This window comes from Microcaecilia unicolor, unplaced genomic scaffold (genome assembly GCF_901765095.1).
Source record: "Microcaecilia unicolor unplaced genomic scaffold, aMicUni1.1, whole genome shotgun sequence".
Taxonomy (NCBI): Eukaryota; Metazoa; Chordata; class Amphibia; order Gymnophiona; family Siphonopidae; genus Microcaecilia; species Microcaecilia unicolor.
Window position 1 is genome coordinate 78,658 of NW_021963145.1, and position 25,158 is coordinate 103,815.

The 25,158-nt window shown below is 40.3% G+C and overlaps 1 protein-coding gene across 1 annotated transcript in view; it reads right to left on the reverse strand.

Moving 5' to 3' along the window:
* Positions 1–25,158, reverse strand: part of LOC115459004 (gamma-tubulin complex component 6-like) — a 64,984-nt gene that overhangs the window by 23,864 nt on the left and 15,962 nt on the right. The window contains exons 9-20 of the mRNA XM_030188865.1: positions 23,279–23,418; positions 21,744–21,893; positions 19,183–19,264; positions 19,012–19,100; positions 18,718–18,833; positions 17,004–17,142; positions 16,661–16,777; positions 12,470–13,712; positions 8,510–8,565; positions 6,855–7,062; positions 5,208–5,376; positions 930–1,071 (exon numbers count right to left, since the gene is read on the reverse strand). Of these exons, the coding sequence (XP_030044725.1) occupies positions 930–1,071; positions 5,208–5,376; positions 6,855–7,062; positions 8,510–8,565; positions 12,470–13,712; positions 16,661–16,777; positions 17,004–17,142; positions 18,718–18,833; positions 19,012–19,100; positions 19,183–19,264; positions 21,744–21,893; positions 23,279–23,418 (2,651 nt within the window). The remainder of the gene's footprint in view (positions 1–929; positions 1,072–5,207; positions 5,377–6,854; positions 7,063–8,509; positions 8,566–12,469; positions 13,713–16,660; positions 16,778–17,003; positions 17,143–18,717; positions 18,834–19,011; positions 19,101–19,182; positions 19,265–21,743; positions 21,894–23,278; positions 23,419–25,158) is intronic.

Here is a 25,158-nt window from a genome sequence, read left to right on the forward strand (position 1 = left end):
GCTGGCCGGTTAAATACTGCTTAACCGTCTATCCGTCAACATTCAACGGGGGATAACTGGCTATCCTCCGTTCAATATCCATGGTTAGAGGATAATCGGTTATATCATGTGATATAACTGGCTATCCACCGATTTTAAACTGGGTTTGGCAGTCATATTTGGCCGCGTCAAACCCTGGTATATCTTTGGCCAGTTTAAAGATAACCAGCTATATCTGAATATCGACAAAGCTGGTTATCTTCAAACCGGCCGAAAACCCCCAGGTATTCAATGCAGGTCACTGAAAATGGCCCAGCACTGAATATCCGGGTTCAGTGTAGACTGCGGGAGACAGCCCAGCTATCTCCCGTGCTCTGAATATCGGGCTAGTGTGTTTTATCCTAGGGCCTAACTTTATCTTATTCATTTAAAAAAATGTTATTCTGCCTACAACTAGATGGATCACAAAGCAACACACACAATAAAAAGATTAAAACAAACACATTATCATGACAAAGTCATACATTGCTCAAAATAAAGACACAAGCATCAGAATGTACTTTTGAGAATTATCCCCATGGTGGTTAGCTCAGTGGGCTGAGAACCAGGGAATCCAGATCCTGCTTCTCCCACTGATCCAAAAAAATATGGGAAATCTTCACAGAATGGCTACTTGTCTCAAAGGGCAGTCTAGCCGAATGGTGGTCTTCAGAAGACAAGTTTCTCAGTTTTCCAAACACGTAAAAATCCAAAAGAATAACACAAACCAAAATACCCAAACGCATTTATTATAAACCAATGCTATCCAAGTTCACATGGTGCAAAAAAGTGAGGGGCACTTGTCAAATGCTTGGCTAAAATGCAAGAAGGACTTCAACCTTGGGAGCCTGGAAAGCTTCAGTCGTGATAATTATTTGTCAAGATGTGAGGTGAAGAAAAGTATTTTGTACCTTATCGAAGAGCAGGTCACTGAGAGACTGGGCAAACTCTCCATCTTCCATCAACAAGAAATGCTGGAGAGCTTCAAAGTGCTTCTCCATGTTCAGCTCCACAAAATAGTAATCCACAATGGCTTGGTTCACAAGGGACACACTTAGAATAGAAAAATTGTTTTGATTTTTTTCTTACACAAATCAAATAGTCAAGATAAAACGAAAGATTTATGTTTGCACAACACACAAAATATATGTATGTGGAGAAGAAGATATCACATCGCACTCATATTTCATCAGGGATCCCAGAAAAATAAGCAGCTGAATTCAGGGAGCGGGTTTATACCATCACTTCAAGGTAAGCGCCGTCAAAGGGATGTTCTTGACTGACCGTTTCTCCTTAGTTCTCCTTGAAATGTAACTTACAAAGAGGTTCCCAAGTCTGTCCTAAAACAAAGCAGCCACTTGGGTTTTGAGGATATCCACAGTGAATATACATGAGATTAATTTGCATACAGTGGTTGTCCCAAGTATGTATATTAAGCTCATGCATACTCACTATGGACAGTCTGAGCACCTGAGTGGCTGTGGAATCAACAGGGTGGGGTTGGGAACCATTGACTTATACTGCTCGGAAAAACCTTAGCCTTACAAAGCTGAGTCCTGACAATCCAAGTCTAAGTAGATAATCTTTCTACTTCTAACAGCAGAACCTCTGTACTTAACATTCGTATGATAGAATCCTGCCTTGGCCCCTTTACAGGGACCTTAAAAGGCAGTGCATAGCAGATCGTGAGACAGGAAAACCTAACAGAAAAGCCAAAAATAAAACAAAATGCAAAAAAACAGAACAAAAAGAAAACACAAAAAAAGATTACAGAAACAGTAAACTACAAAATAATGGAATACCTTTTTATAACATAGAACATGAATGTTTCTATTTATTTAAATAACCATATTGAGAATACTTTTTTTTAAAGGGGATCTAGATGGGGAAATCACATGGGCTTTTATAAAATTACCCCACAGAAAGTAGGCATGCACATTTAGATCTGCTTTAACGTGTCAGAACAAGCATATGTGTAAATTTTATAACACACACATACACAAAAGGGCCAATCGCATCCCTGCTCTATTTGTTTCTTTCAGGAATGCCTAAGCATATAGGAGGTAATTCAATGAAGGTTGTCTAAAGTTAGGCGCTTAGGACTAGATTCTATATATGGTGCCTGAAAAATCAGCGCTGAAAATAATTCTGCCTAGGCGTATTCTGTAAACCGTGCCTAGACTTAGGCATGACTTATAGTATACATCTAGCCAGTTTATAGAATATGCCTAGCGACCATGCCTGCACCTAACTCTAGGCGCATCCATTTACGCCAAGTAAAACTTGGTGTAAATACTGGTGACTAAGATAGGCGCAGAGCAGGTGTATTCTATAACCGTTTGTGTAGATTTTCGGAATGCCCATGGCCACGTCCCCTTTTTTGGCAGCGCATTTGAATTTATGTGCACCACTTTACAAAATATGCCTACCAAGTTGTACTCGTAAATTCTAATTAGTACATAAGTATTGCCATACTGGGAAAGATCAAAGGTCCATCAAGCCCAGCATCCTGTTTCAAATAGTGGCCAATCCAGGTCACAAATACCTGGCAAGATCCCAAAACAGTACAAAACATTTTATACTGCTTATCCCAGAAATAGTGGATTTTCCCCAAGTCCATTTAATAATGGTCTATGGACTTTTCCTTTAGGAAGCCGTCCAAACCTTTTTTAAACTCCGCTAAGCCAACCGCCTTTACCACATTCTCTGGCAACAAATTCCAGAGTTTAATTACACGTTGAGTATCAATAATTGCTTAAGTGGCAATTATCGGCATCGACTGGCTTGTTAATTAAACTGTGCATGAAAATCCAGAATATGACTGGACTTGAACAAACAATTTCGGTCACACCACACAGAATCCGGAGGTAACTGCAAATTCTATTTTGGAAAATACACCTATAATAATTGCCATTATAGAATACTAAAACAAGTTGGCATTTTAGCACCTAACTTTAGTCACTAGCACTTACACCGTGACAATGGCGGGTGTAAATGCTCACGCCTAAATACAGGCCATTACGCATGTAACTGACAATATTCCATAAACTTAGTGCATAATTGCTTGACCTGCCCATGTCCCTTTGTAGATGTGCACCATAGAAATTAGGCGCTAAGGGGGAGATTCTATATATGGCACCTAAAAAATCGGTGCGGATATTCTATAAGTGGCATCTAGATTTAGGTGCGGTATATATAATACACTTAGTTGATACCTTAGTGCCTAAAACTATGCGCATCCGTTTACACCAATGAATATGTGGTGTAAGTCCCTGTGTGTAGATTTACATGGCCTAGGCCATATTCTATAACAACACGCGTAAATTTGGGAATGCCCATTCCCCCACCCATAACCACTCCCTTTCTGCCTGCATGCGTTATAAGTTCGACGCACTTCGTTACACAATATGCTTAGCGAGTTATGCAGTAAATTCTAATTAATGCTCATTATTGTGTAAGTGCTGTTATCAGTTGGCAGCGCTGGTTAGCTTGTTATGCGCGTTGCTACAAAATCCACTTGGATTTATGCGCAGATCTCTAGGCGCGCTATATAGAATCTAAGGGTAAGTTTCTAGAATAGGGGATGTAAGTCAGTTATCTGCATAGCATAACTACAAATTAGTGACAATTAGTATTTGTTAGTGCCAATTACTGGTACTTAATGATAATTAACTAGCTGAATCTATTCTATAAGTGGTCGCACAATTGCCACTTATGTGCCAGTCATGGAATTAAGAAGCTAATGGGTAAAAAAAGCAAGCATTAAGGAGATAATTGTATAAAGTCATTTTCAAGCATACATGGCCTGATATAAATTTCTGATTGGTGTGAAAGTATGCCAGTTGACATAATGGCATGTACTTTGCCAGCAGGTGTATACAGGGGTGGAGTTCACAGGTACCCATATAAAAATCATAAAATAATCTAGATACAGCCATTTACACCTGCTCTTGATCAGGTGTAACTGTCTGTGCCTACATTGTAAGTGCAATTTCCGCCACTTATGCTAGCTTTATTACTATTATATAGGCACTTCTGTGTCTTTATAACAGCACTGAAGTAAGCACCTAAGAACATAAGAATAGCCATAATGGGTCAGCCTAGTATCCTGCTTCCAACAGTGGCCAATCCAGGTCACAAGTACCTGGCAGACACCCAATTAGCAACAACATTCCATGCTACAAATCCCAGGGCAAGCAGTGGCTTCCCTATGTCCATCTCACTATTGCCTTCTTAAACTGGACGCTTCTTATAAAATTTCATTCTGTGTGTCTGTGTCCCCAGAACAACTTTATAGGTGTTTAGCCAAGTAAATAAAACACGGTTTAACACATTCAAGTCCCTTATAAAATTACCCCGAATATGTCACAACTTGTTATGAAAAAACTGAAAAAATATAGCTGTGGTCAGATCCTGACTATAGTCGCTAAAACTACCCAAGAATTCAACACTGTCACACAAAAGGCTTTTCAGTGCCTGAGCGGCAGCATTTGGATTGAGATAAGTTCCCTATACATTAAAAGTTTTTTATAAATTAAGAAACTGCTATGGATACTATGGGCATTATTAGGATTTTGGAAGAATAAAATATAATAATATATTTAAGAAAATCTTTGGGTCGATCAGGATTGGAGGCATAACTTTTGGACGTCATAAGTTGAAAGCTATAAGTGAATGCTTGTGCTTACTTTCTGATTGTTCATATTAACCTATATAGAGAACTACCTTTTGTGAGATAGTGTTGAACAGCTTATTATGAAGAATATAGGGCTAACACATGTATAGGTGTTTCAGGATCCCTGTGATTTTTTTAAAATCACCCAAAAGGAAATTCTTCTGCCTACAGTCTGCAGTGGAATAAGCCAAATACTACTACTACTTAGCATTTCTATAGTGCTGCCAGGGTTACGCAGCGCTGTACAAGTTTAACATGGGGAAGGACAGTCCCTGCTCAGGAGAGCTTACAATCTAAAGGTTACAAACTATGTAGTCAGTGTAGGTAGCTTACAATCTAAAGGTTATACACTAAGTAGCAAAAGTTATACATTAAGTACAAATAGGAACAGCAATACTGTCTGGGTACAGTCAAGAAATCCCCCTACCCCACACAACAAACCATAGTGCAAACTGAAGAAGCCGCTATGAATACTTGGAACCCAAAGGCCATACAGAGGCGCAGAAACACTTACTGAGACACCAACGGAGCAGTGACAGAATACTTCATCAGCACAGGCAGAGACAGGAGCTCGGTCAGTTGCACAGCTGTTACGTCCATTGCTGACTGGAGATGAGGATCCCCAGGGAGAGAAAGCGGTCTGGGCATTACATGGTGCAAAAGATTTAAGACTGGAGGTTCAGCTACAATCAGAAAATTAAAAGATAAAAGATTATTTATAGACATTTTGTGAGATGCAGTATGTGTTAAGTGTGGACAAGAGAGACTTTCATTAATATGAACTGAAACAGCAATTTGTTTATGAAAATCTACAAGAAATACAGGCAGGCAGGTTAGTGCCTTCTTCTTTGTTCCCAACTTGAGTTCTGGCCCCTCATACCACTACTCAGTGAGGCCCCAGTCTTGAGGTCTGTAGGGCCTGATATTCAGCTGATTTTTCTAACCACCACTGGCTTTATCCACAGAAATTCAATGCCAGGTCATGTCCAGGTATATGGGGGTGGTGAAACATAGCTGGTTAAGGGGCCCTTTTACTAAGCCACATAGTCACCGCCCGGCTACCGCATGGCCCAGGCGATAATTTCATTTTTGACGTGTGTCATAAAATATTTTTATTTTCTTGAGCACGGACAGTAATCAGCATTTAGACACATGTTGACCATTACTGCCCGGTTAATGTGTGAGACCTTACAGCTAAGTCAATGGCTGGCAGTAAGGTATCAGACTCAAAATGGACGAGCACCAATTTTCATTTTGCCGCACATCCATTTTCGGCCCCCAAATAAGGCATTTTTTTTACAGGTGCGCTGAATGTAGTAAATTTAAAACAAATTGGAGAAAATATTTCTTCACCCAACAAAATTAAACTCTGGAATTCGTTGCAGGAGAACATGGTGAAGGTGGTTAGCATGGCAAAGTTTAAAAAGGGGTTAGACGGTTTCCTAAAGGACAAGTCCATAAACCACTACTAAATGGACTTGGGAAAAATCCACAATTCCAGGAATAACATGTATAGAATGTCTGTACGTTTGGGAAGCTCGCAAGGTGCCCTTGGCCTGGATTAGCCGCTGTCGTGGACAGGATGCTGGGCTCGATGGACTTTTGGTCTTTTCCCAGTGTGGCATTACTTATGTACTTATGTAGGTCCAGACTGAATCATATTTGGGTCCTACGTATGTGTCAAGTTTGCCTGTACCTTAATCCTGAGCAAAAGACAGAACCTTAGTAACCGTCTCCACCTAATTTTGGAAATGTTTATCTAAAACAGGTCCCCAGCACTTCCAATATTAGGAGGTAGACATAGCTGATAAATCAAAGGTGTTAATATCTAACTTTCTTCCTATAAACAATCATAGGAGCCAACTTTTCAAAATGACTGGGGGTGCTAAACCCAATGGAAATTACCCCCCCCCCCTCCCTGGACACAAAGAATGTGCTCATTACTGGGAGCTGACTCCTATGCAAACACTTCATTGCCATTAAAAGTCTGAAGGGTAATCTAAATTGAATCCGCATTTTATAACTTTCTAGAACTAACGCACACTTCTGTTTCTGCGTGAAATGGACGAACAAGAATCTCATTATCTTTCTGGTTGCTATATTAACAAAAATACTGTTCTAATCAGTTGCATCAAAAACACTCCATACTTGAAGTACTCACACATTAAATCATAGTTATCCTGATACTTTTCAAGACAGTACTTTTCTGACAAGCTCTTCACATAAGCTTGCTCATTCTCCCACACATCACCATCTTCCTCCACCTTCTCTTCAGTACCAGAAGGGATTATCTCAGGGTTAGCAGACTCTGCTGCTGCATGCTCAAAACAAGCTGGAGAAGGTCCTTCTAAAATATTCTTTTCATCACTCTGAAAATGAACAGAGCAATTATGCTAAAAGAATTGGTTCGTTTACTTTATATTTAAACACAAATTCTAAAAAAAGAAGCTGCAACTTTTAAAATGTAAAACTATATACTGACATCGTCTACTCCGCCTATTCGTGAACAATCTTGTTTCTGGGGTCTTGCAGAAATGGGATTGTTCAAATGGCTGCCATAACTTCACCTCTCCCCTACCCCTTCTCCTACATTCTGGTTCTGGCAGCACATGGAGGGAACAGCAGCTAGATCACACCACCACATACAAGCCTTTCCCTAGAGTACTCTTTAACCTATTACTCCTAGTACTTATTAAAATAAAAATTGTGGTGATGTAGAACTAGCAGTTTCATTAATTCATTCTTACAGGACATGCCCAGCACTTGGGGAAGTAGGTGCAGTCCTGCAAGTCTTAGCTCTTTGTAACCCAGCCAAACAAGTTCTCAAAAGTATGTGTTTCAGTATGATAGACTTTTACCTATAATGGATATGCTGATATACCTTCTGCTGGGAATCCCTGCACTGGGCAAGGAAGGGAATGCATAAGCATACCTCACCTCTTCTGCTAATCTGCTTAAAAGGCATTTCAAAAATGAAAATTACACTAACTTTGACTTCAGTTCACTCTCTCACCTCACCCTCTTAAACTGCCATTAAAAGTCTGAAGGGTTTAAGCCTTATTTTAAATGTTGTGCTAACTTATTAAACCAACAGGATTATCCAGTATTAAGACACCTGTGCACCTCAAAGCAGAGTAGCAGCAGAGAAAAAAAAAACACTGCTAATGTAATATATAACATAGAGCTAGATTAGGACATATACATACCTACCATCTGTTGGAGACTGAGAAATACTGGCTGGCTGCGGGCTGCAGACTGCCAGGACACTTAAGTTACTTTGAAGCTAATAGCTCTCGGTCTCCATCTGCTGGCAGGAATGAGCAATCCCACACATCTGAACTGGTCTGGAGGAATTTCTACCCCTTAGATTTAACTTCACTACATCTTGAACTAAATGCCTGTGTTATCTGTTCCAATATAAGCCACACAAGTAAATTATATATATATATATATATATATATATATATATATATATATATATATATATATATTACCCGCATCATCTACAATCCTAGGCAGTTTACAGTAAAAACATATGAAGAATAACAAAAATATAGCTTACAACTAAGTACAATAAACAAAACAATAAAATAATCACTTATACAAAATAAACACATCATATTATCTGTTGGGTAAAAAAAAAAACTATCTAATATCATGCAAGCAATATATTTTGTTTTGATCTACAACCTAAAACTCTGATCAAAACAATAAAATACTTCTGCTATCAAGGAGTTTCAACTATGGAACTATCAACTTTTCAGGACAGCTAATGTGGCAGAGATTCTTTGATAAAGGTCTGTAATCACATTTTACCTGCAGATTTTGCAAAGGACAAGAAGAATGGTCCTTGCTCTCAAGACTTGTTGGCACTGTAAATTAAAACAATAATGAAATATTAGGAAAATCTTCTATAAATCAAGCAGGCTTACTACTCATCTGTGGGTCTCTTGTCAGACAGAGTTGTTTAGAACACATTTCCTACTGCAATATAAAACTAAGCAACACACCGAGAGCAAGATGTCAGATGACAGAAAACATGTCCAATCTGAAATCATTCTGTAATTTCAACTGAAGTGTACAACTCATTTTCAGGCAAGTTAACCATGAACCACAGAGTGTAAATAAATCCCACTGCATTCACCAAAAGTGTGCTGAAAACTAGGCCAAGGTGTGAAACTTGACAATAGGAACCAACAAGCTGTGTACTAAGGAGATTGTCTCTGCTAAAGCAATTATGACTGAGAAACAGATACTATCATCTCACACAAAAAGTTCAGAAGGAATGTAGGAATCCTGTTCAGAAGGAATGTATCCTTGGGAGCTTAGCCAAGTTTAGGTGGCAGAACCGGTGGTGGGAGGCGGAGCTAGTGGTTGGGAGGCGAGGATAGTGCTGGGCAGACTTATACGGTCTGTGCCAGAGCCGGTGGTGGGAGGCAGGGCTGGTTGGGAGGCGGGGATAGTGCTGGGCAGACTTATACGGTCTGTGCCAGAGCTGGTGGTGGGAGGCGGGACTGGTAGTTGGGAGGTGGGGATAGTGATGGGCAGACTTATACGGTCTGTGCCAGAGCCAGTGGTGGGAGGCGGGGCTGGTGGTTGGGAGGCGGAGATAGTGTTGGGCAGACTTATACGGTCTGTGCCAGAGCTGGTGGTGGGAGGCGGGGCTGGTGGTTGGGAGGCGGGGATAGTGCTGGCCAGACTTATACGGTCTGTGCCCTGAAGAGGACAGGTACAAATAAAAAGTAGAACATATGAATTTATCTTGTTGGGCAGACTGGATGGACCGTGCAGGTCTTTTTCTGCCGTCATCTACTATGTTACTAGGGCTGCATGTTAACCGTGGTTAATTCCACGATGAACACATTATTAATCATAATTTAAAAATGTAATCATGATTAATAATCGCATGCTGCCCGCCTTCTGCCTCCCTCCCGTGCCTCCCCCAACCATATTTTTTCCAGCCCCCCTCCCTGCACTCACACATAGCACCCACTTTTTTTTTACAGCCCTTTCCTCTACACACCCACACATAGCATCCAGCTTTTTGTTTTTACAGCCCCTTCCGCTCCACAGCATCCACCTTTTTTTACAGCCCCCCCCACAACAATCATATAGCATCCGCTTTTTTTTTTAACAGCTCCATCCCTCCCTCCACATTTTCTTTTCAGTTGCCCCTACACTCACCTATGATATGTGATCCACAATGAACTATATATTGGTATTTGTGGACAATAAGCTTGTATAACATAACAACAGGAGGAGCTGCAGGGGAGTACCCCTTCGGGGCAGCAAAGAATCCCACTTTTTCCTGCCCACTGCTGCTGCCCTGGGCCAGTGCCGCCGCTTTTTCCAAAAGTCCACTGAGACTTCCTGAAGCAGCCTCACGAGATAACTGCTTGAAATCTTGGCGGCCATTTGGAAAAAGTGGCAGCACTGTCTCAGAGCAGCGGCAGAGGGCAGGAAAGAGTGGGGTTCTTTCCTGCCCCCAACAAGGCTTGCAGACCACCCGGACATACTCAGGTAGGCTCGGGAGGGTGGGGGCAGCGGTGGTGGGACCAAGGCTGGGGGGTGGGGGGGGGGAGGCAATGGTGGTGGCACCGGGACCAAGGCTTGGGGAATCAGGGGAACCAAGTAAGCCTTTACCGCGGGTTGGGGAGGCCAGTCGGAGCGTAGATTCTGCACAAAAATATGGAATTCTATGCAAATTCTGCGCGCCGAAGTCGCACAGAATTCTGGCAGTAGTATTTTATAAAATATCTATGCACATTGCAACTATGCCCCCAGGAATACCTGTAATATGTGTATAAAATAAATATGTTTCCCAAGGACTGGGTTGAGAACTGCTTTAAGGGGACAACTTGCAAACTACTGGTATTGCTGAAAAGTTCATAAGTACTTATTAAAGTGAAAAAAAAAGTGTATATATTCACTTTTGAAAAACTACCTAAGGAAAAACCATCCATTGAAAATTTTCACTACCCTTTTCTATGGTTATTTTCAACAAGAATACATGCAGTTTTGAAAAGTCTACAATTAGAGAACATATCTTTCTGTATACACTATGTAAACCACTTTGAATATAGTTGCAAAAAACCACAGAAAGGTGGTATTATCAAGTCCCATTCCCTTTCCCTGCCAACCTAAATCCACCCTGGTAAGGCCTCCACTACAATGCAGCAGCAACAATCACATCCTTTTACCTACTTACAGGGTGAGCAATTTTCAACCAGCCAATTTACTTGGGTAAATCTCTGAAAACCTGTTCTCCATGCCTACTTTTACCGGAATATTATTGTGGAGGAATCCCCAGGGTAGGAAGAAAGCTACACACACATTGTTAGCTATTTCCAAAACAATGGGGCCCTTTTACTAAGCCGCGTAAGCATCAACGTGCGCCTAACGTGTGCCAAAATGGAGTTACCACCCAACTACCATGTGGCTCTTGCGGTAATTTCATTTTTGGGGCGCATCCGATACGCGTGTCCAAAAAAATATTTTTTATTTTTGGGCGCGCGTAACGGACGCATGCCAAGTGGCATTTGACGCGCATAGGTCATTACCGCCCAGATTCTTTACCACTAGGTCAATGGCTGGCGGTAAGGTCTCAGACCCAAAATGGACGTGTGCCAATTTTGATTTTGCCGCATGTCCATTTTCGGCAAAAAAAAAAATCCCTTTTTTACAGGTGCGCTAAAAATGGATCGGCGCACACCCAAAACACGACGCCTACATTACCGCAAGCCATTGTTCAGCGCGCCTTTGTAAAAGGACCCCTATGTGTGCTGGTTTTCAGGGATCATGCATTAGAAGAAAAAGCTAATGCAAATCTCTGAAGGTTCTTTTCTCTATGATCTGTTTAGGGGAGGGGAAAGCACATGCACATTATCTCTCTGAAAAGCTAACAGATAGAAGTACCCATGGATTTTACATCAAAATGTTTACTTTTGAAAACTGTTCCACAAATATAGTTATATTTATTTAATGTAATCAGTCTGGCTATCACATCTCGCAACTGTATACTCGTTTTGCAAATCTAATGCTTCATAACATGCATCTAATTAGTTCTTAATATACCAAGGAAACAAAACAGATTTTGTAACCCTCCATATACTGATTTCTTCTTGGACCTCTCAACAATCTCAAGTCAACTGCCAATATACCATTTTTCTCCTTACAGAGGGATACAAAACCTGATTTAAGTTTCTTAGCGTATTAAGAACTTATCAGATGTATGTTTTAAAATACTAGATTTGGAAAATATGTCGACTAAAATTATGAGATGTGATGGCCATAAAAGGGTGGAATTCAATAGCCAAATAGACTAATTTAAATATATGTAACTACATTTGAGGGGCAATTTTCTCTACTGGAAGTGTAGAGGGGAAAGCAATCAAAATTCTTTACTTTGGACTCTTTCCCCTGCCTTTATATCATTTTCTAGAATGATCAGAAGACAAACCGTACAAAAATATATGTTGCTTAGGAGAACATGACTAAGGCAGTACTTTTCAAGCATTATACACAGGCAATCCTTGTTTTTTCAATATATTTTAACCTTCCTATAGATACACTGCAGGAAACCGATGCAACCAAGATAACCCAGAGCAACATATCAACTGCTGTGACCTGTACAGAGTAGGTTTTAGCTCTACAGTGACCTAAAAACATTTTCCTGCCTCTCCCATCCCAGGGAAGCATGAATGAAAGTGATGGAGGAAGTCCCAATTGACAAACTGCCCAAACCATCTTTACTTGATGACTCTCTCTTATTCTGACCTTGTTTGTCATCCTCTTGCTCTTTACCGTCTTTATTAGAAAGCAGATGGGCCTCCACATACTCGGTTGCTTTACTGCTGCTGGTGGTTTCATCGACAGGAGTTGATTTGTCAGAGTACAGCAAATCTTGAACAGTAGAGTCAGCCCAGGAACCTGAACGTGTTTTATCATGTGGTTTCAGATCCACTTCCAAAGAAGGTGTACAATCACCAATTTTGATGCTGGACTGTGATACATGGCCAAAGGGACTCCACCGAGGTTTTAAAGTCTCTGGATCAGAAACCAGTTCTCCAATTTTAATATGGGACTGTGAAGCATGCCCATGAATGTTCCAGCGAGGTCTAGATGATTCAACGTCAGATACATTTTTGCCAATTTTGATATTTGCATCAGATACATGCCCGTGGATGTTCCATCTAGGTCTTGAAGGCTCCACATCAGACATATTTTCACCAATCTGAATATGGGAATGTGATGCACCTCCATGAACATTCCACCTGGGCTTTGATGGCTCCACATTGGAAGTGTATTCCCCAACTTTAATATGTGATGCAGAAACGTGCCCATGGAGATTCCATCGCGGCCTGCTGGGTTCAACATCTGAGGAGTATTCTCCAACCTTGATGTGTGAATCTGAGGAGTGTCCATACTGGCTTGCTTGTGGCTGTACAAGTTCTGCCTCTGGAACATACGTGCCTATTTTAATGCTTGCATCAGAGGAGTGCCCATGAATATTCCATCGAGGTCTTGCAGATTGCACCTCAAAAACATTTTCTCCAACTCTTACGTGCGCTTGAGTTGCTTGTGAAAAGACAGATGGCCTAAGCACAGTTTTAAAGTCATACTCATCTTGTTGATTGGATTGTGCATCTGTGACTTCTTGATTTATGTCTTGCATAATAGGTTGACTCTCACTTGTTTCTGTAGCCCGAGAAAGGTCAGACTCGATATCCTTCAGTGCATTCTCTACTGCAGAATTCTGCATGTCGGTTTCAATATGCTCTTCTTCTTGTTTTAACTTGGGTAAAAAATCCTCAATATTCACATCAAGCAGGCAAAGAGTGGACTGGGGGGACCGGTGAGTGCTATCTGCATCACACTGTTCTGAATTCAAAGGGGAGTAGGCACTTTCTGATGGTACCAATGTTAATAAATCATCAGTATGAGGCACACTTTCCAGTCCAAATTCAGTATCTGCTCTACAAACATTGTCATCTGCAGATGAAGTTTCAGGAGCTTGTGCCTTTAAAAAAACAAAAACACATCACATTCGAACAGTATTACTTTATTTTTTTTAAAGGACATTTTGATTACTCTAAGCTGAATTTTTTTTCTTTCCGGATAAATCCCTTTGTGTAGCTCTCTCTCTGACCCATCACATTTTCAGGATTACTTACAAAGTTTGAAAAGGCAGTATAAGAACACAATAACCCTCCATAAAAGGAGCTTCTGAGAGCTGACCTGAATCTGGGGCAGCTGAAATATAACAGTATAACTAACTACTGAAAAAACAACTACTTTAACGCACACATTAGAAGTGCAAAAACTCCCCAGGAAACCCAAAGTTAAAGATATTAATTAACCAAAGTTAAAGTTATTCATTTTGGGGGTAATTCTCTATAGGTCACCTAAGGTTAGAATGCAATATCCCAGTAACTAAGCGTGAATTCTATACCGGCAATTATGTACGGAATTGCCATGATAGAATACTAGCATAAGTCCACAGGTGCAAGAACTAATGCCAGCAGAAAGGCTGTTGTAAATGTTCGCGCCTAACTCATCAGTTAGGTCACATAACTGTTAGTCTTCTGTAACCTGCCTATGCCCCCCTCCCAGGTCCACGCTTTGGATTTGCGTTCACAATTTGTAGAATACTAAGGATAGTTAAATATCAAACCAGAGGGGTGACGTAAATAACCACAAAAATTCTAATACATCTTCACCAAACAAGTGTAGTATAGTTCAGATACTGTCACCTTAAAAACTCTCAGAATTTATGCTAAATGAAGGAAAAAAAGCCTCAGAACATTGGTGCTATTATTGTGTGCACATCAATCTGTCAATCATTGGCTTTAATAAAAACCTCTGAACATTTTAATTCAAATTTATTGATTTTTATAATTTAAAAAAAAAAGAATTTTCTTAAAAAAAAAAAATCACTTAACTTCTGCATCAATTCAATTCAGCGAGGTCGACGCTGGCCACCGTTTCATGGTGCCTGATCCCGCTGCTTCAGGGGGTAATGACCTTCAGAATGTTGACTTTGAACCTTTAAACACATTCTGAAGGTCATTACCCCCTGAAGCAGCGGGATCAGGCACCATGAAACGGTGGCCAGTTTCAACCTAGCTGAATTGAATTGATGCAGAAATTTAAAATGTTCGGAGGTTTTTTTTTTTTAATTAAAGCCAATGATTGATACATTGAGGTACATAAGTAAGTACATAAGTAATGCCATACTGGGAAAAGACCAAGGGTCCATTGAGCCCAGCATCCTGTCCACGACAGCGGCCAATCCAGGCCAAGGGCACCTGGCAAGCTTCCCAAACGTACAAACATTCTATACATGTTATTCCTGGAATTTTGGATTTTTCCAAGTCCGTTTAGTAGCGGTTTATGGACTTGTCCTTTAGGAAACCGTCCAACCCCTTTTAAAACTCTGCTAAGCTAACCGCCTTCACCACTTTCTCCGGCAACGAATTCCAGAGTTTAATTACACGTTGGGTGAAGAAACATTTTCTCCGATTTGTTTTAAATTTACTACACTGTAGTTTCATCGCATGCCCCCTAGTCCTAGTATTTTTGGAAAGCGTGAACAGATGCTTCACATCCACCTGTTCCACTCCATTCATTATTTTATATACCTCTATCATGTCTCCCCTCAGCCGTCTCTTCTCCAAGTTGTATAGCCCTAGCCTCCTTAGTCTTTCTTCATAGGGAAGTCGTCCCATCCCCGCTATCATTTTAGTCGCCCTTCGCTGCACCTTTTCCAATTCTACTATATCTTTCTTGAGATGCGGCGACCAGAATTGAACACAATACTCAAGGTGCGGTTGCACCATGGAGCGATACAACGGCATTATAACATCCTCACACCTGTTTTCCATACCTTTCCTAATAATACCCAACATTCTATTTGCTTTCTTAGCCGCAGCAGCACACTGAGCAGAAGGTTTCAGTGCGTTATCGACGACGACACCCAGATCCCTTTCTTGGTCCGTAACTCCTAACGTGGAACCTTGCATGACGTAGCTATAATTCGGGTTCTTTTTTCCCACATGCATCACCTTGCACTTGCTCACATTAAACATCATCTGCCATTTAGCCGCCCAGTCTCCCAGTCTCGTAAGGTCCTCTTGTAATTTTTCACAATCCTGTCGCGATTTAACGACTTTGAATAACTTTGTGTCATCAGCAAATTTAATTACACAATAATAGCATTCATCAATGTTGTGAGGCTTTTCTCCCTCCATTTAGCATAAATTCTGACAGTTTTAAGGTTGACATTAACTGAATAATACTATACTTGTTTGGTGAACAGGTATTAGAAGTTTTAAGGACAGTTAAATAAATAACTGCAAATTAGTGCCAATTAGCACCAACACCATTTAAAGCTTATTGGTTAACAGCAATTAGCAGCTAGTTAAGCAATTAAGCTACATGCATAACTAATACTATTCTATAACTTGAACGTGCAGCTTTGCACACTTAAGGGAACCTTTTACTAAGCTGCAGTAGTGATTCCATGAAGCTCATTCAATTCCTATGGGTTTTGTTGCATTTGTTGCACGGGAATTACTACTGCAAGATTATAGAATTTGGGGGTTTGTGTATACATTGCTTGTAACTGCCCTGAAAAATCTCTATCATCTGCAATAAATGGAATAACGCTACTGGACAGTTTCAGTGAGACCATTCTGTATTTTGTTCTCTCCAGCACAAGGTAATTTCTGTCAAGAAACCAGTAGGACCAAAACAGAGGAACTTCATATGAATTGTTTCTGGAGGTTGAGAATCTTTGTTGGCTTCCAGTCATCTATATCAAACCCAAAGACTAAAACAAGTTTCACATAAAGAAACAGGTTAAGCAGTCAACAGGCTCTGCAACAGGAGGTGGGGTCAGTAATGGAAAATGTATAACATGACAGGGTGAAAAGTTCACATGGTGACAGCAAGAAGAAGGAAACCAACCTGAGAACTTACACCGTCTACAACAGAAATATTAGTCATTACGCCTTGTTTCTTGGAACGTGGAAGAACATCCAGTGTTTCCCTGTAATTCTCCTTTGGAAATTGTTCAAGCAAAGCCTAGAAATTTATTAAAAAACAAAACAAATTCCCTTTAGCACGTTACTATGTAAAATTCTTCAAACAAGATTTATGTTGATGTTTAAAAAGAAAGAAACTTGGGAACTGGCCTGTGGCTTAGGGGAGATGGCTTCCAGCCCTTAACCAGTGAGGAATCCCGTTTGTCCGACATACTGTTGAGCGAGTTACTATGTAGGGGGAAAATTGGTGCAGGGGATAATAATACCTGAATATGTTTTTCTTCTGCCATCAGGAAGTTGATACGTGCTGTTTCCAGTTTGTGCCTCTGTATTTTCCACAACGCTTTCTGTTCCTTGCGAGCTGCCTCTTCTGACAATTTGCTATAGTGTTCAATCATTTCTTGCCTAAGAAAAATATATTAAGCCATTGTAAGTAAACTACAGTTTTATACCAGTGACTAGAATGACATTTTGAATTGTTGCTGTTGTTTATTGTTTATTTAAAATTTGACAATTTACTATCAAAAGGCCAAGGCAGTTTACATAAAAAGGATAAATTCCATTAACATAAAAAAAAGGAAGTACAATAATAGGAAAGAACGCATTCATACCAAGCACAGACAATATAGAAAGGCTATAACTCAGCAGTACCACATCAGACAATAGCTGTAAGGCTACTCAGAAAAAGTGTTGAAGGCTATTTGGAAATAATGGGCCTTCAGGAATGATTTAAACTGGGGGAAGGAAAGTTTGGCTCTAACGATAGGTGGTAAATTGTTCCATGAGTATAGGACAAGATAAAAAAAATGCAGAAGACCTTGTAGACTCACAGTGGGCACTCTTAGGTGGGGGCAGGACCAACCAATGGGCATCCAGGGAACAAAGTGAATGAGTTAGTGTGAAGGGGATAACTGAGATAGAAAGGTAAACAGGAGAAACAGTATGCAAAACCTTATGGGTGAGGACAAGTAGTCTGATTCAAACTCGGTATTTTATTGGCAGCCAGTGAAAAAATAATGGGGTAACATGATCAAATTTTTGTGTTTGAAAAAGACATACTGCTGAATTCTGAAGCAACTGAAGTTGTCACAAATGAACCTGTGAAATACCTACATAAACGGTGTTACAATATTTGAATCTAGAGATGATAGAAGCGTGGATGAGTGTATGCAGAGAAGAAAAACTCAAGTACTTTTGAATGGAGCGTATGCGGCAGAGCCAGTAAAAAACCCTAACTACTTGGAAGATTTGGTGCTTGAAGGTCAGCAAAGAATTAATTAATTACTACACCCAAGTAATGGAATGATTGTGCTGGTCTAATTGGAAGATTAAATTGTACTGGTGTCAAAGATGGCTCTTTAAGGAGACAAGTGATCTACCCCAGTCTACCTCAATCTTCAGCAGTGCAACAGGAATGCACCTTTGTTGTCTGGGTCAGCCTTGCAGGCTTACCTCTGCCTGAATCCAGGAAATAGGAAGGGATGTCAAAAAGCCTGCGGGGCCAACGCTGGCAGCAGAAATGCATTACTGATGCGCCAGAGAAGGTGCAGAGGTAGACAAGAGAGGGAGGGGAAGCTACTGGGCCACAGGAGGGGAATGCCAAATCTGGGGGGGGGGGGGGGGGGGGGGGGGGGAGAGCAGAGGCCTGCCACTGATCTTTTCTGGTGGGCCTGAGCCAAGAATGAGTGGGCCTGTGCTCACCCGTAGCTATGCCACTGATTCAAACACAGCCTGTAGGATCCAAAAAGACATTGCACTAGAACACATTTATGGAAATTAAGAGGTTAGGAATAGCCAATCAATGTAAATCTGAGCCAAGCAAACGTTTTCTAAAATGGCAGCTAGTTCTTCTGGTGGCTCATTTCCCCAGTTAAAACCAAGAAAGTAATACAAATAAGCTCCCAAACAACTACAAAACCTTCAGATGAATAAAAACAGGTTCTGTTGCTCATTACAGCCAGGGTAAACTTCACAGTATACCTTGCCTTTCTTTCTAACTCCTCTTCTAAGGCTTTCAGTCGCTTCTCCCTTTCACGCAGCTCCCTAGCATAGCTGAAATCATCATCAATTTCTTCTTGTTTTGCTGCAAGCCGACGCTAAGTGAAAAGAAAGCAGGAGACTTAACAAGGCATGGAGAATAAAAAACTTAGGTTTTTTTTACAGTTGTTTTTATGCTTAAGCTGCTCTGGTATCACATGATATGAATCAACAAGAAACTGGTCCTTTTAAAAGGGGTTGCTTCCCTGTGATGTACAAATTAAGCAGGAGACTCACCTCTTGATCTTTTTCAAACTGATCTTTCAGTTTCTGGAACTGTTCTCGCTTCTTAGCTTCCAAGGCCATTTTCTCGGACATTTTTTGGTCTGTATTTAGTTGAGAAGAAATGATTTGACTTAAACAATCAAAAATCTGCACATTTCCTTAGAAGAAATAATAAGATCCCACCTTTAAAGGTTTCCAGTGCTTTGGTCACTTCTTCTTGGGCCTGAATGATTAATTCCTGCTTGGCAATTTCCATTTGCAAATTCTATGATAGAAAAATGTATAGATTAATGATGAAGTTCTAACAGAAAAATATTGGTGTCAACTATAACTGTGTTAAAACTTATAGGAGCTTTAATTTTCTAACTCTCCCATTTGCACATGTAAGAAAGGATCAGACTGATATTCTGTCCCATGCTCTCCAGTAAATGTCTTTCCTTCCTTTTTTTTTCTTTTATTATTATTATTTGCTGCATTTGTATCTCACATTTTCCCACTATTTTAGGATTGTTGTGCTAGAAAAGGAGAGTTCCACAGGTAACAGGTGAAGGGAGGGAAGAAGTAAATTCACAGGGCACCAGAGACATTGATCTGAAGACCTCCAGATATAACTCTGCAGACTCAAGCCACCCACAAAGCTCAACTGGGAACCAGTTGACCAACTGGACCAAGAGCAATTCACTCAAAACTGGAGGCTGAAAAATGTGACCATCCACTTGCTGGAGATAGAAAATACTAAGGAACTGGACTGGATGCCAAGAGAGATATGTCTCAGCTTAGTTTTAAATTCTCTGTCTCCACCTGCTGGTTGATGGAGACAGCTATGCCCACAGGTTCTGGAATTGTGGGAAGCTACATAATGGAATTATATGTTTGTGTTTTGTTTTTACTTTTAATTACATTAAGCAATTATAAACATTTCCACAGTATCTTATACATTACTGTATGAATAATATAGTTAATTAAGGGGGTCTTTTACAAAGGACCCCTAAATCTCCAAGAACTATAGTTGAATAAAAGAACATAAGAGTAGCCATACTGGGCAGTGGCGTACCAAGGAGGGGGCGGTCCGCCCCGGGTGCACGCCGCTGGGGGGGGGGGGGGGGTGCCGCGCACCTGTCGGCTCTTCGTTTTCATGCTCCCTTTGCCCCGGAACAGGATTCTGTTCCGGGGCAAAGGGAGCATGAAAACGAAGAGCCAGCAGGCGCGCGGCACCGCCCCCCCCCGCCAGCGGCGTGCACCCGGGGGGGGGGTTGTTTCGCCAGTGGGGGGGGCGTCGCGCTGTTCCGGGGGGGGGGGGGCGCTGCACCCGGGGGGCGGGGCGCATCGGCGATCCGCCCCGGGTGTCAGCCCCCCTAGGAACGTCACCGATACTGGGTCAGACCAATGGTCCATCTAGCTCAGTATCCTGTTTCCAACAGTGGCAAGGCCAGGTCACAAGATCTGTCAGAAACCCAAATTGTGGCAACATTCCATGCTACAAATCCCAGGGCAAGCAGTTGCTTCCCATGTCTCTCTCAATAGCAGACTATGGACTTTTCCTCCAGGAACTTTTTTAAACCCAGATACGCTAACCGCTGTTACCACCTCCTCAGGCAAAGAGTTCCAAAGATTAACTATTCGTTGACCGAAAAAATATTTCCTCCTATTTATTCTAAAAGTATTTCTGTGTAACTTCCTTGAGTGTCCCTCAGTCTTTGTACTTTTAGAATGAGTAAAAAATCGATTTACTTCTACTCATTCTACACGACTCAGGATTTTGTAGACCTCAATCATATCTACCCTCATCCGTCTCTTTTCCAAGCTAAAGAGTTCTAACCTCTTTAACCTTTCCTCATACGAGAGGAGTTTCATCCCCTTTATCATTTTGGTCGCTCTTCTTTGAACCTTTTCTAATTCCGCTATATATTTTTGAGATACGGTGACCAGAACTGTACTCAGTACTCAAGGTGCAGTTGCATCATGGAGCAATACAGAGGCATTATAGTATTTTTGGTGTTACTCACCATCCCTTTCCTAATAATTCCTAGCATCCTGTTTACTTTTTTGGCTGCTGCCACACACTGAGCAGAAGATTTCAGCGTATTATCTACGACACCAGTGATGACCCCCAAGGTCACTATGATTTGGATTATTCTTTCCAATGTGCATCACCTTGCATTTGTCCACTTTAAATGTCATCTGCCATTTGGATGCCCAGTTTTCCAATTTCCTAAGGTCTTCCTGCAATATTTCACAGTCCGCACATGTTTTAACAACCTTGAATAGTTTTGTGTCATCTGCAAATTTAATCACCTCACTTGTTGTTTCGATTTCCATACCATTTATAAATATGTTAAATAGCACCAGTCCCAGTACTGATTTCCGTATCATTTACAAATATGTTAAATAGCACCGACCCCAGTACTGATCCCTGTGGCATTCCACTGTTCATCCTCCTCCATTGAGAGAAATGACCATTTAACCCTACCCTCTTTTGCGTCCAATAACCAATTCCTAATCCACACCAGAACCTTGCCTCCTGTCCCATGACACTTTAATTTTCTCAGGAGTCTCAAAAGGAACTTTATCAAAAGCTTTCTGAAAATCTAGATATATCAACCGGCTCACCTTTATCCACCATGTTTAATCACGCCTTCAAAGAAGTGAAGCAAATTGGTGAGGCAAGACTTCCCTTGGCTGAACCCATGCTGACTCTGTCCCATTAAACCATGTTTGTCTATGTGTTCTATAAAGGTAAATACCTTTTTTTCCCTGCTGATGGCGCTGTAGCGAGCAATTCTCTCCATTCTTCCTACATAGGTTGCACAATCTTTTTCCATTTCCTTCAGCTCCTCAAGAGAGAATGTTACAGATATCCGTGGGACAGGGATATCGGACCAGCAAATGTAATGCTGCCAAAAAAAGACACCATTTATTAGAAGACTCAAGGACAATGTGCAAGATCTGGAAGCTGACTTTAAGGGTTTCACACAGAAGTCAAAAATTCATGAAACACATAGGATCCTTGGCTATGACAAAGGCGGGCTCTGTGTGATTGTAATACAGAGAAGAAATGAGCAGACTAAATGGACCCTTTGGACTATATTTGCTGTCATACTGTAAGTTAGATTTAATTGATATCTTGGAACAAGAGCAACACCTCAAAATCAAGGACTCCATTGATTCAATCAAAGCGCTGCTCATGCAGTGTAGAGTCTGGAATTACTCTACTTATGGATTTGCTTGAAGTATCTTCATAAGGGCATTTCATCTTAGCTCCTAAACTCAATTATAGAGCAGTAGAATCTACAATCACTCTATATATACTTGAATTATTATCCTATTAAAATAAAAATTAGACAAGATCAACTTCTGTGGGCATACCAATCCTTTCTTTTTATCCAGAGCGTTAAGGACTCAAATGCATGCAACTGTACACCCAAGTTCAAAGTTATGCATCTAATGCTAGACACAGCTCACTCATCGACTGGTCTGGCAAGGATAAGGAAAAGATGAGTACCAGTTATTTTCCTCATCCAAACAGATTCCAGATGTCTCATTTCTGTGTAACAGCATACAGTGTATGATCAAAAGGGTCAACATGGTTGAATGCTCATGAAGAAAATGAACATGCCAAAGTAAGGTGAAATGCCTCTGAACAAACTAGAGGGTGGAATCATGGCAAGGTCACTGATCTTAATTTGCTGAATGGCTAACCTTCGGGAAACCCAATGATTCCTGCAAAAATTGCAGAGTATGGTATATTCAAAGCTTTGTTTTGTTTATAATTCAGGGAGGTCAGGGGAAGCCTATATCCTTCATACCCAGGGGTCAGATTAAATCATTCAAACTGCCTTTTGCCTTTATGGAGGCAATTTTCAAAATTCTGCATTTTGATGCTAAAACCACAGCTATTTTTCCCCATAGATTTTGTAACAATTCACAAATGGAAAGTTCATACATACTTTCCTTTTGAAAACTGCTCAAGGGAAAAAGTATCCATCTGTTTTTTTCTGTGAGTACTTTATCCATGACATGGTTTTGGAATACACAACTATGGATGTTGTTTCCTCCCCCATCTCTACAAAATTGTATTTAACCCTATGCATGTTTTTTTTACTCACATGCAGGATGAGCAATTTTCAGATAGCCCTCTTATCCACTTAAGTAACCATTTACACAGATTAATGGCTCTTGAAAATTGCCTTCTAGAGATCCTAATATTTTAAGACCCTTTACAAATGGGCTTACATATTTAAATAAGTTTCTACACTTCTCAAATTTTTGAGGTATATACCTTGGGACAGCACAATTTTAATAAGTTTATGGTTTTTCCACACATATAGATCTCATTAGCAAGATGCTTCAGAAACACTGGAACAAAATCTTCTACTTCCTCTGAGGCCAAAATATAGCCCTGGGTCCAGTACCGTTTATCTACAAGGTAAAACACAAAGGCATGCCATCAAACACGACACTCAAGTTGCATTTTATGGGCCTGAAATTAAGGACTATTGACAAATTAAGAATACCAACAGAATAGCAAATTTCACATTTTCAAGCTTTTTTTTGTAATTTTAGCCTATATTCCAAAAGGTGTATTCCAAAAGGGTGTGGGTGATTTTCTAACTGCCCCCCCAACCTGCACAATGATAGTAAACCAATGCAAAAATGAAAGAAAGGGAAATAAAGTCTAAGAGGACCGAGCAGCAACCCTCCAAATCATATAAATGTCCCATATCTTGTGGTAAGATATAAAACGACTGTATTTGTAAGCTGTAAGTTGGGACATCACACAATAATAATCCACTTTCTTAAAAACAGTCCCAAGAGGTGGAACAGCTGATTGCTTCTAAAGTTGTGCCAACACAGTTTTAGATGCAGTAAAAACATGTATCTCCTTCAGAAGTATATTACATTTACTAGTTATTTTTCTCTTTTTCCCTATGTGGTTTTAGCTTTTAATTTTATTGGATTGTTTTTTGTCATTTTGTGATTGTTTGTAGATTCCAGAAGCAGGCCAAGAGGCTGAAACGCAGCTTGTACTGAATCTTGGATGTAATAAATACTTGAACTTTTTAAAGCATTGTCTGAATATCCTTTTTGTCTCCTTCACTGTGTTTGTGTGTGTGAATTATAGATCATGTCATTTCTTATCCATGAAGGGGGAACAGAGATAAGCTTTAGAATTAAAAAAAAAAAAACAGTCATGATCTAAGGCAATAAAGAGATTCCAATTAGATTAATAAGACTAGTCAACCTCCATATTTAAACCAAGAGTGTTTTAATGTGATTGGTAATCTGCTTTGGAGCTGCTTTGCTGATTGGCAGCTGATTGGCAGTCTTTCTTTTTTAGTTTCTCCTGAAAAAGCTGCTGCTGCCATCTTGAGCTGCCGTTCAATATGGATTGCTGAAGAACCTAATAACTTTTAGCTTTTCCATCTGAGACACACCAAATTTTCAGGCTACATAAGGGAAGACATATTAATTGACAAGACGTAATTGTTGACCACTAATATAATGTGGGTCACATGCCAAGCCAAAAATAAATTTTAACTACATATCTTGAAGATAATTAGGGGATCCAAAAATACGTACAAGCTTTTTTACCACCTAACTGCATTTTGCTTTTAAATCCAATCCAGGACAAGTTTTCAGCAAATGTTGAGGGGTCTACAAGGATAATACAAGAGAATACACATACACAATTGTACTACATAATGACACGCTGGTTTTGCATCTGAGTCACATCAAATTTCAGGGCATACAGGGGGATGATACAAGGATCAGGAAGGGGTACTTTTTAAAGAAAGTACATGCGCTCAAATATGCTATTTAGTTGCTTTGTATTTTGTATCCCAACCATAATACATGTTGGAAAGTAGGTTACATTAGCTCTGAGTGGAGCTTCTGGTTTATTTTCAAGGTGCTGGTTTTTATTTTTCCCTGTTCTGCCTCTAGAATGATTATATTATATTATATTATATTTACTGGAACCGTCTACCTTTCTTTTACTAGGAACCAGAGAGACAAAGCCATAAGAAGGAAGGCATACCAATTCCAGACCAACAGTAGTCCTAGAGAACTTACTTAAATAAATTCTCATATCTTTAAATAAAAAACAAGTTTCCACAGTTCTGCGTACCCCCATTCACGTTACAAGAAATTATAAAACCA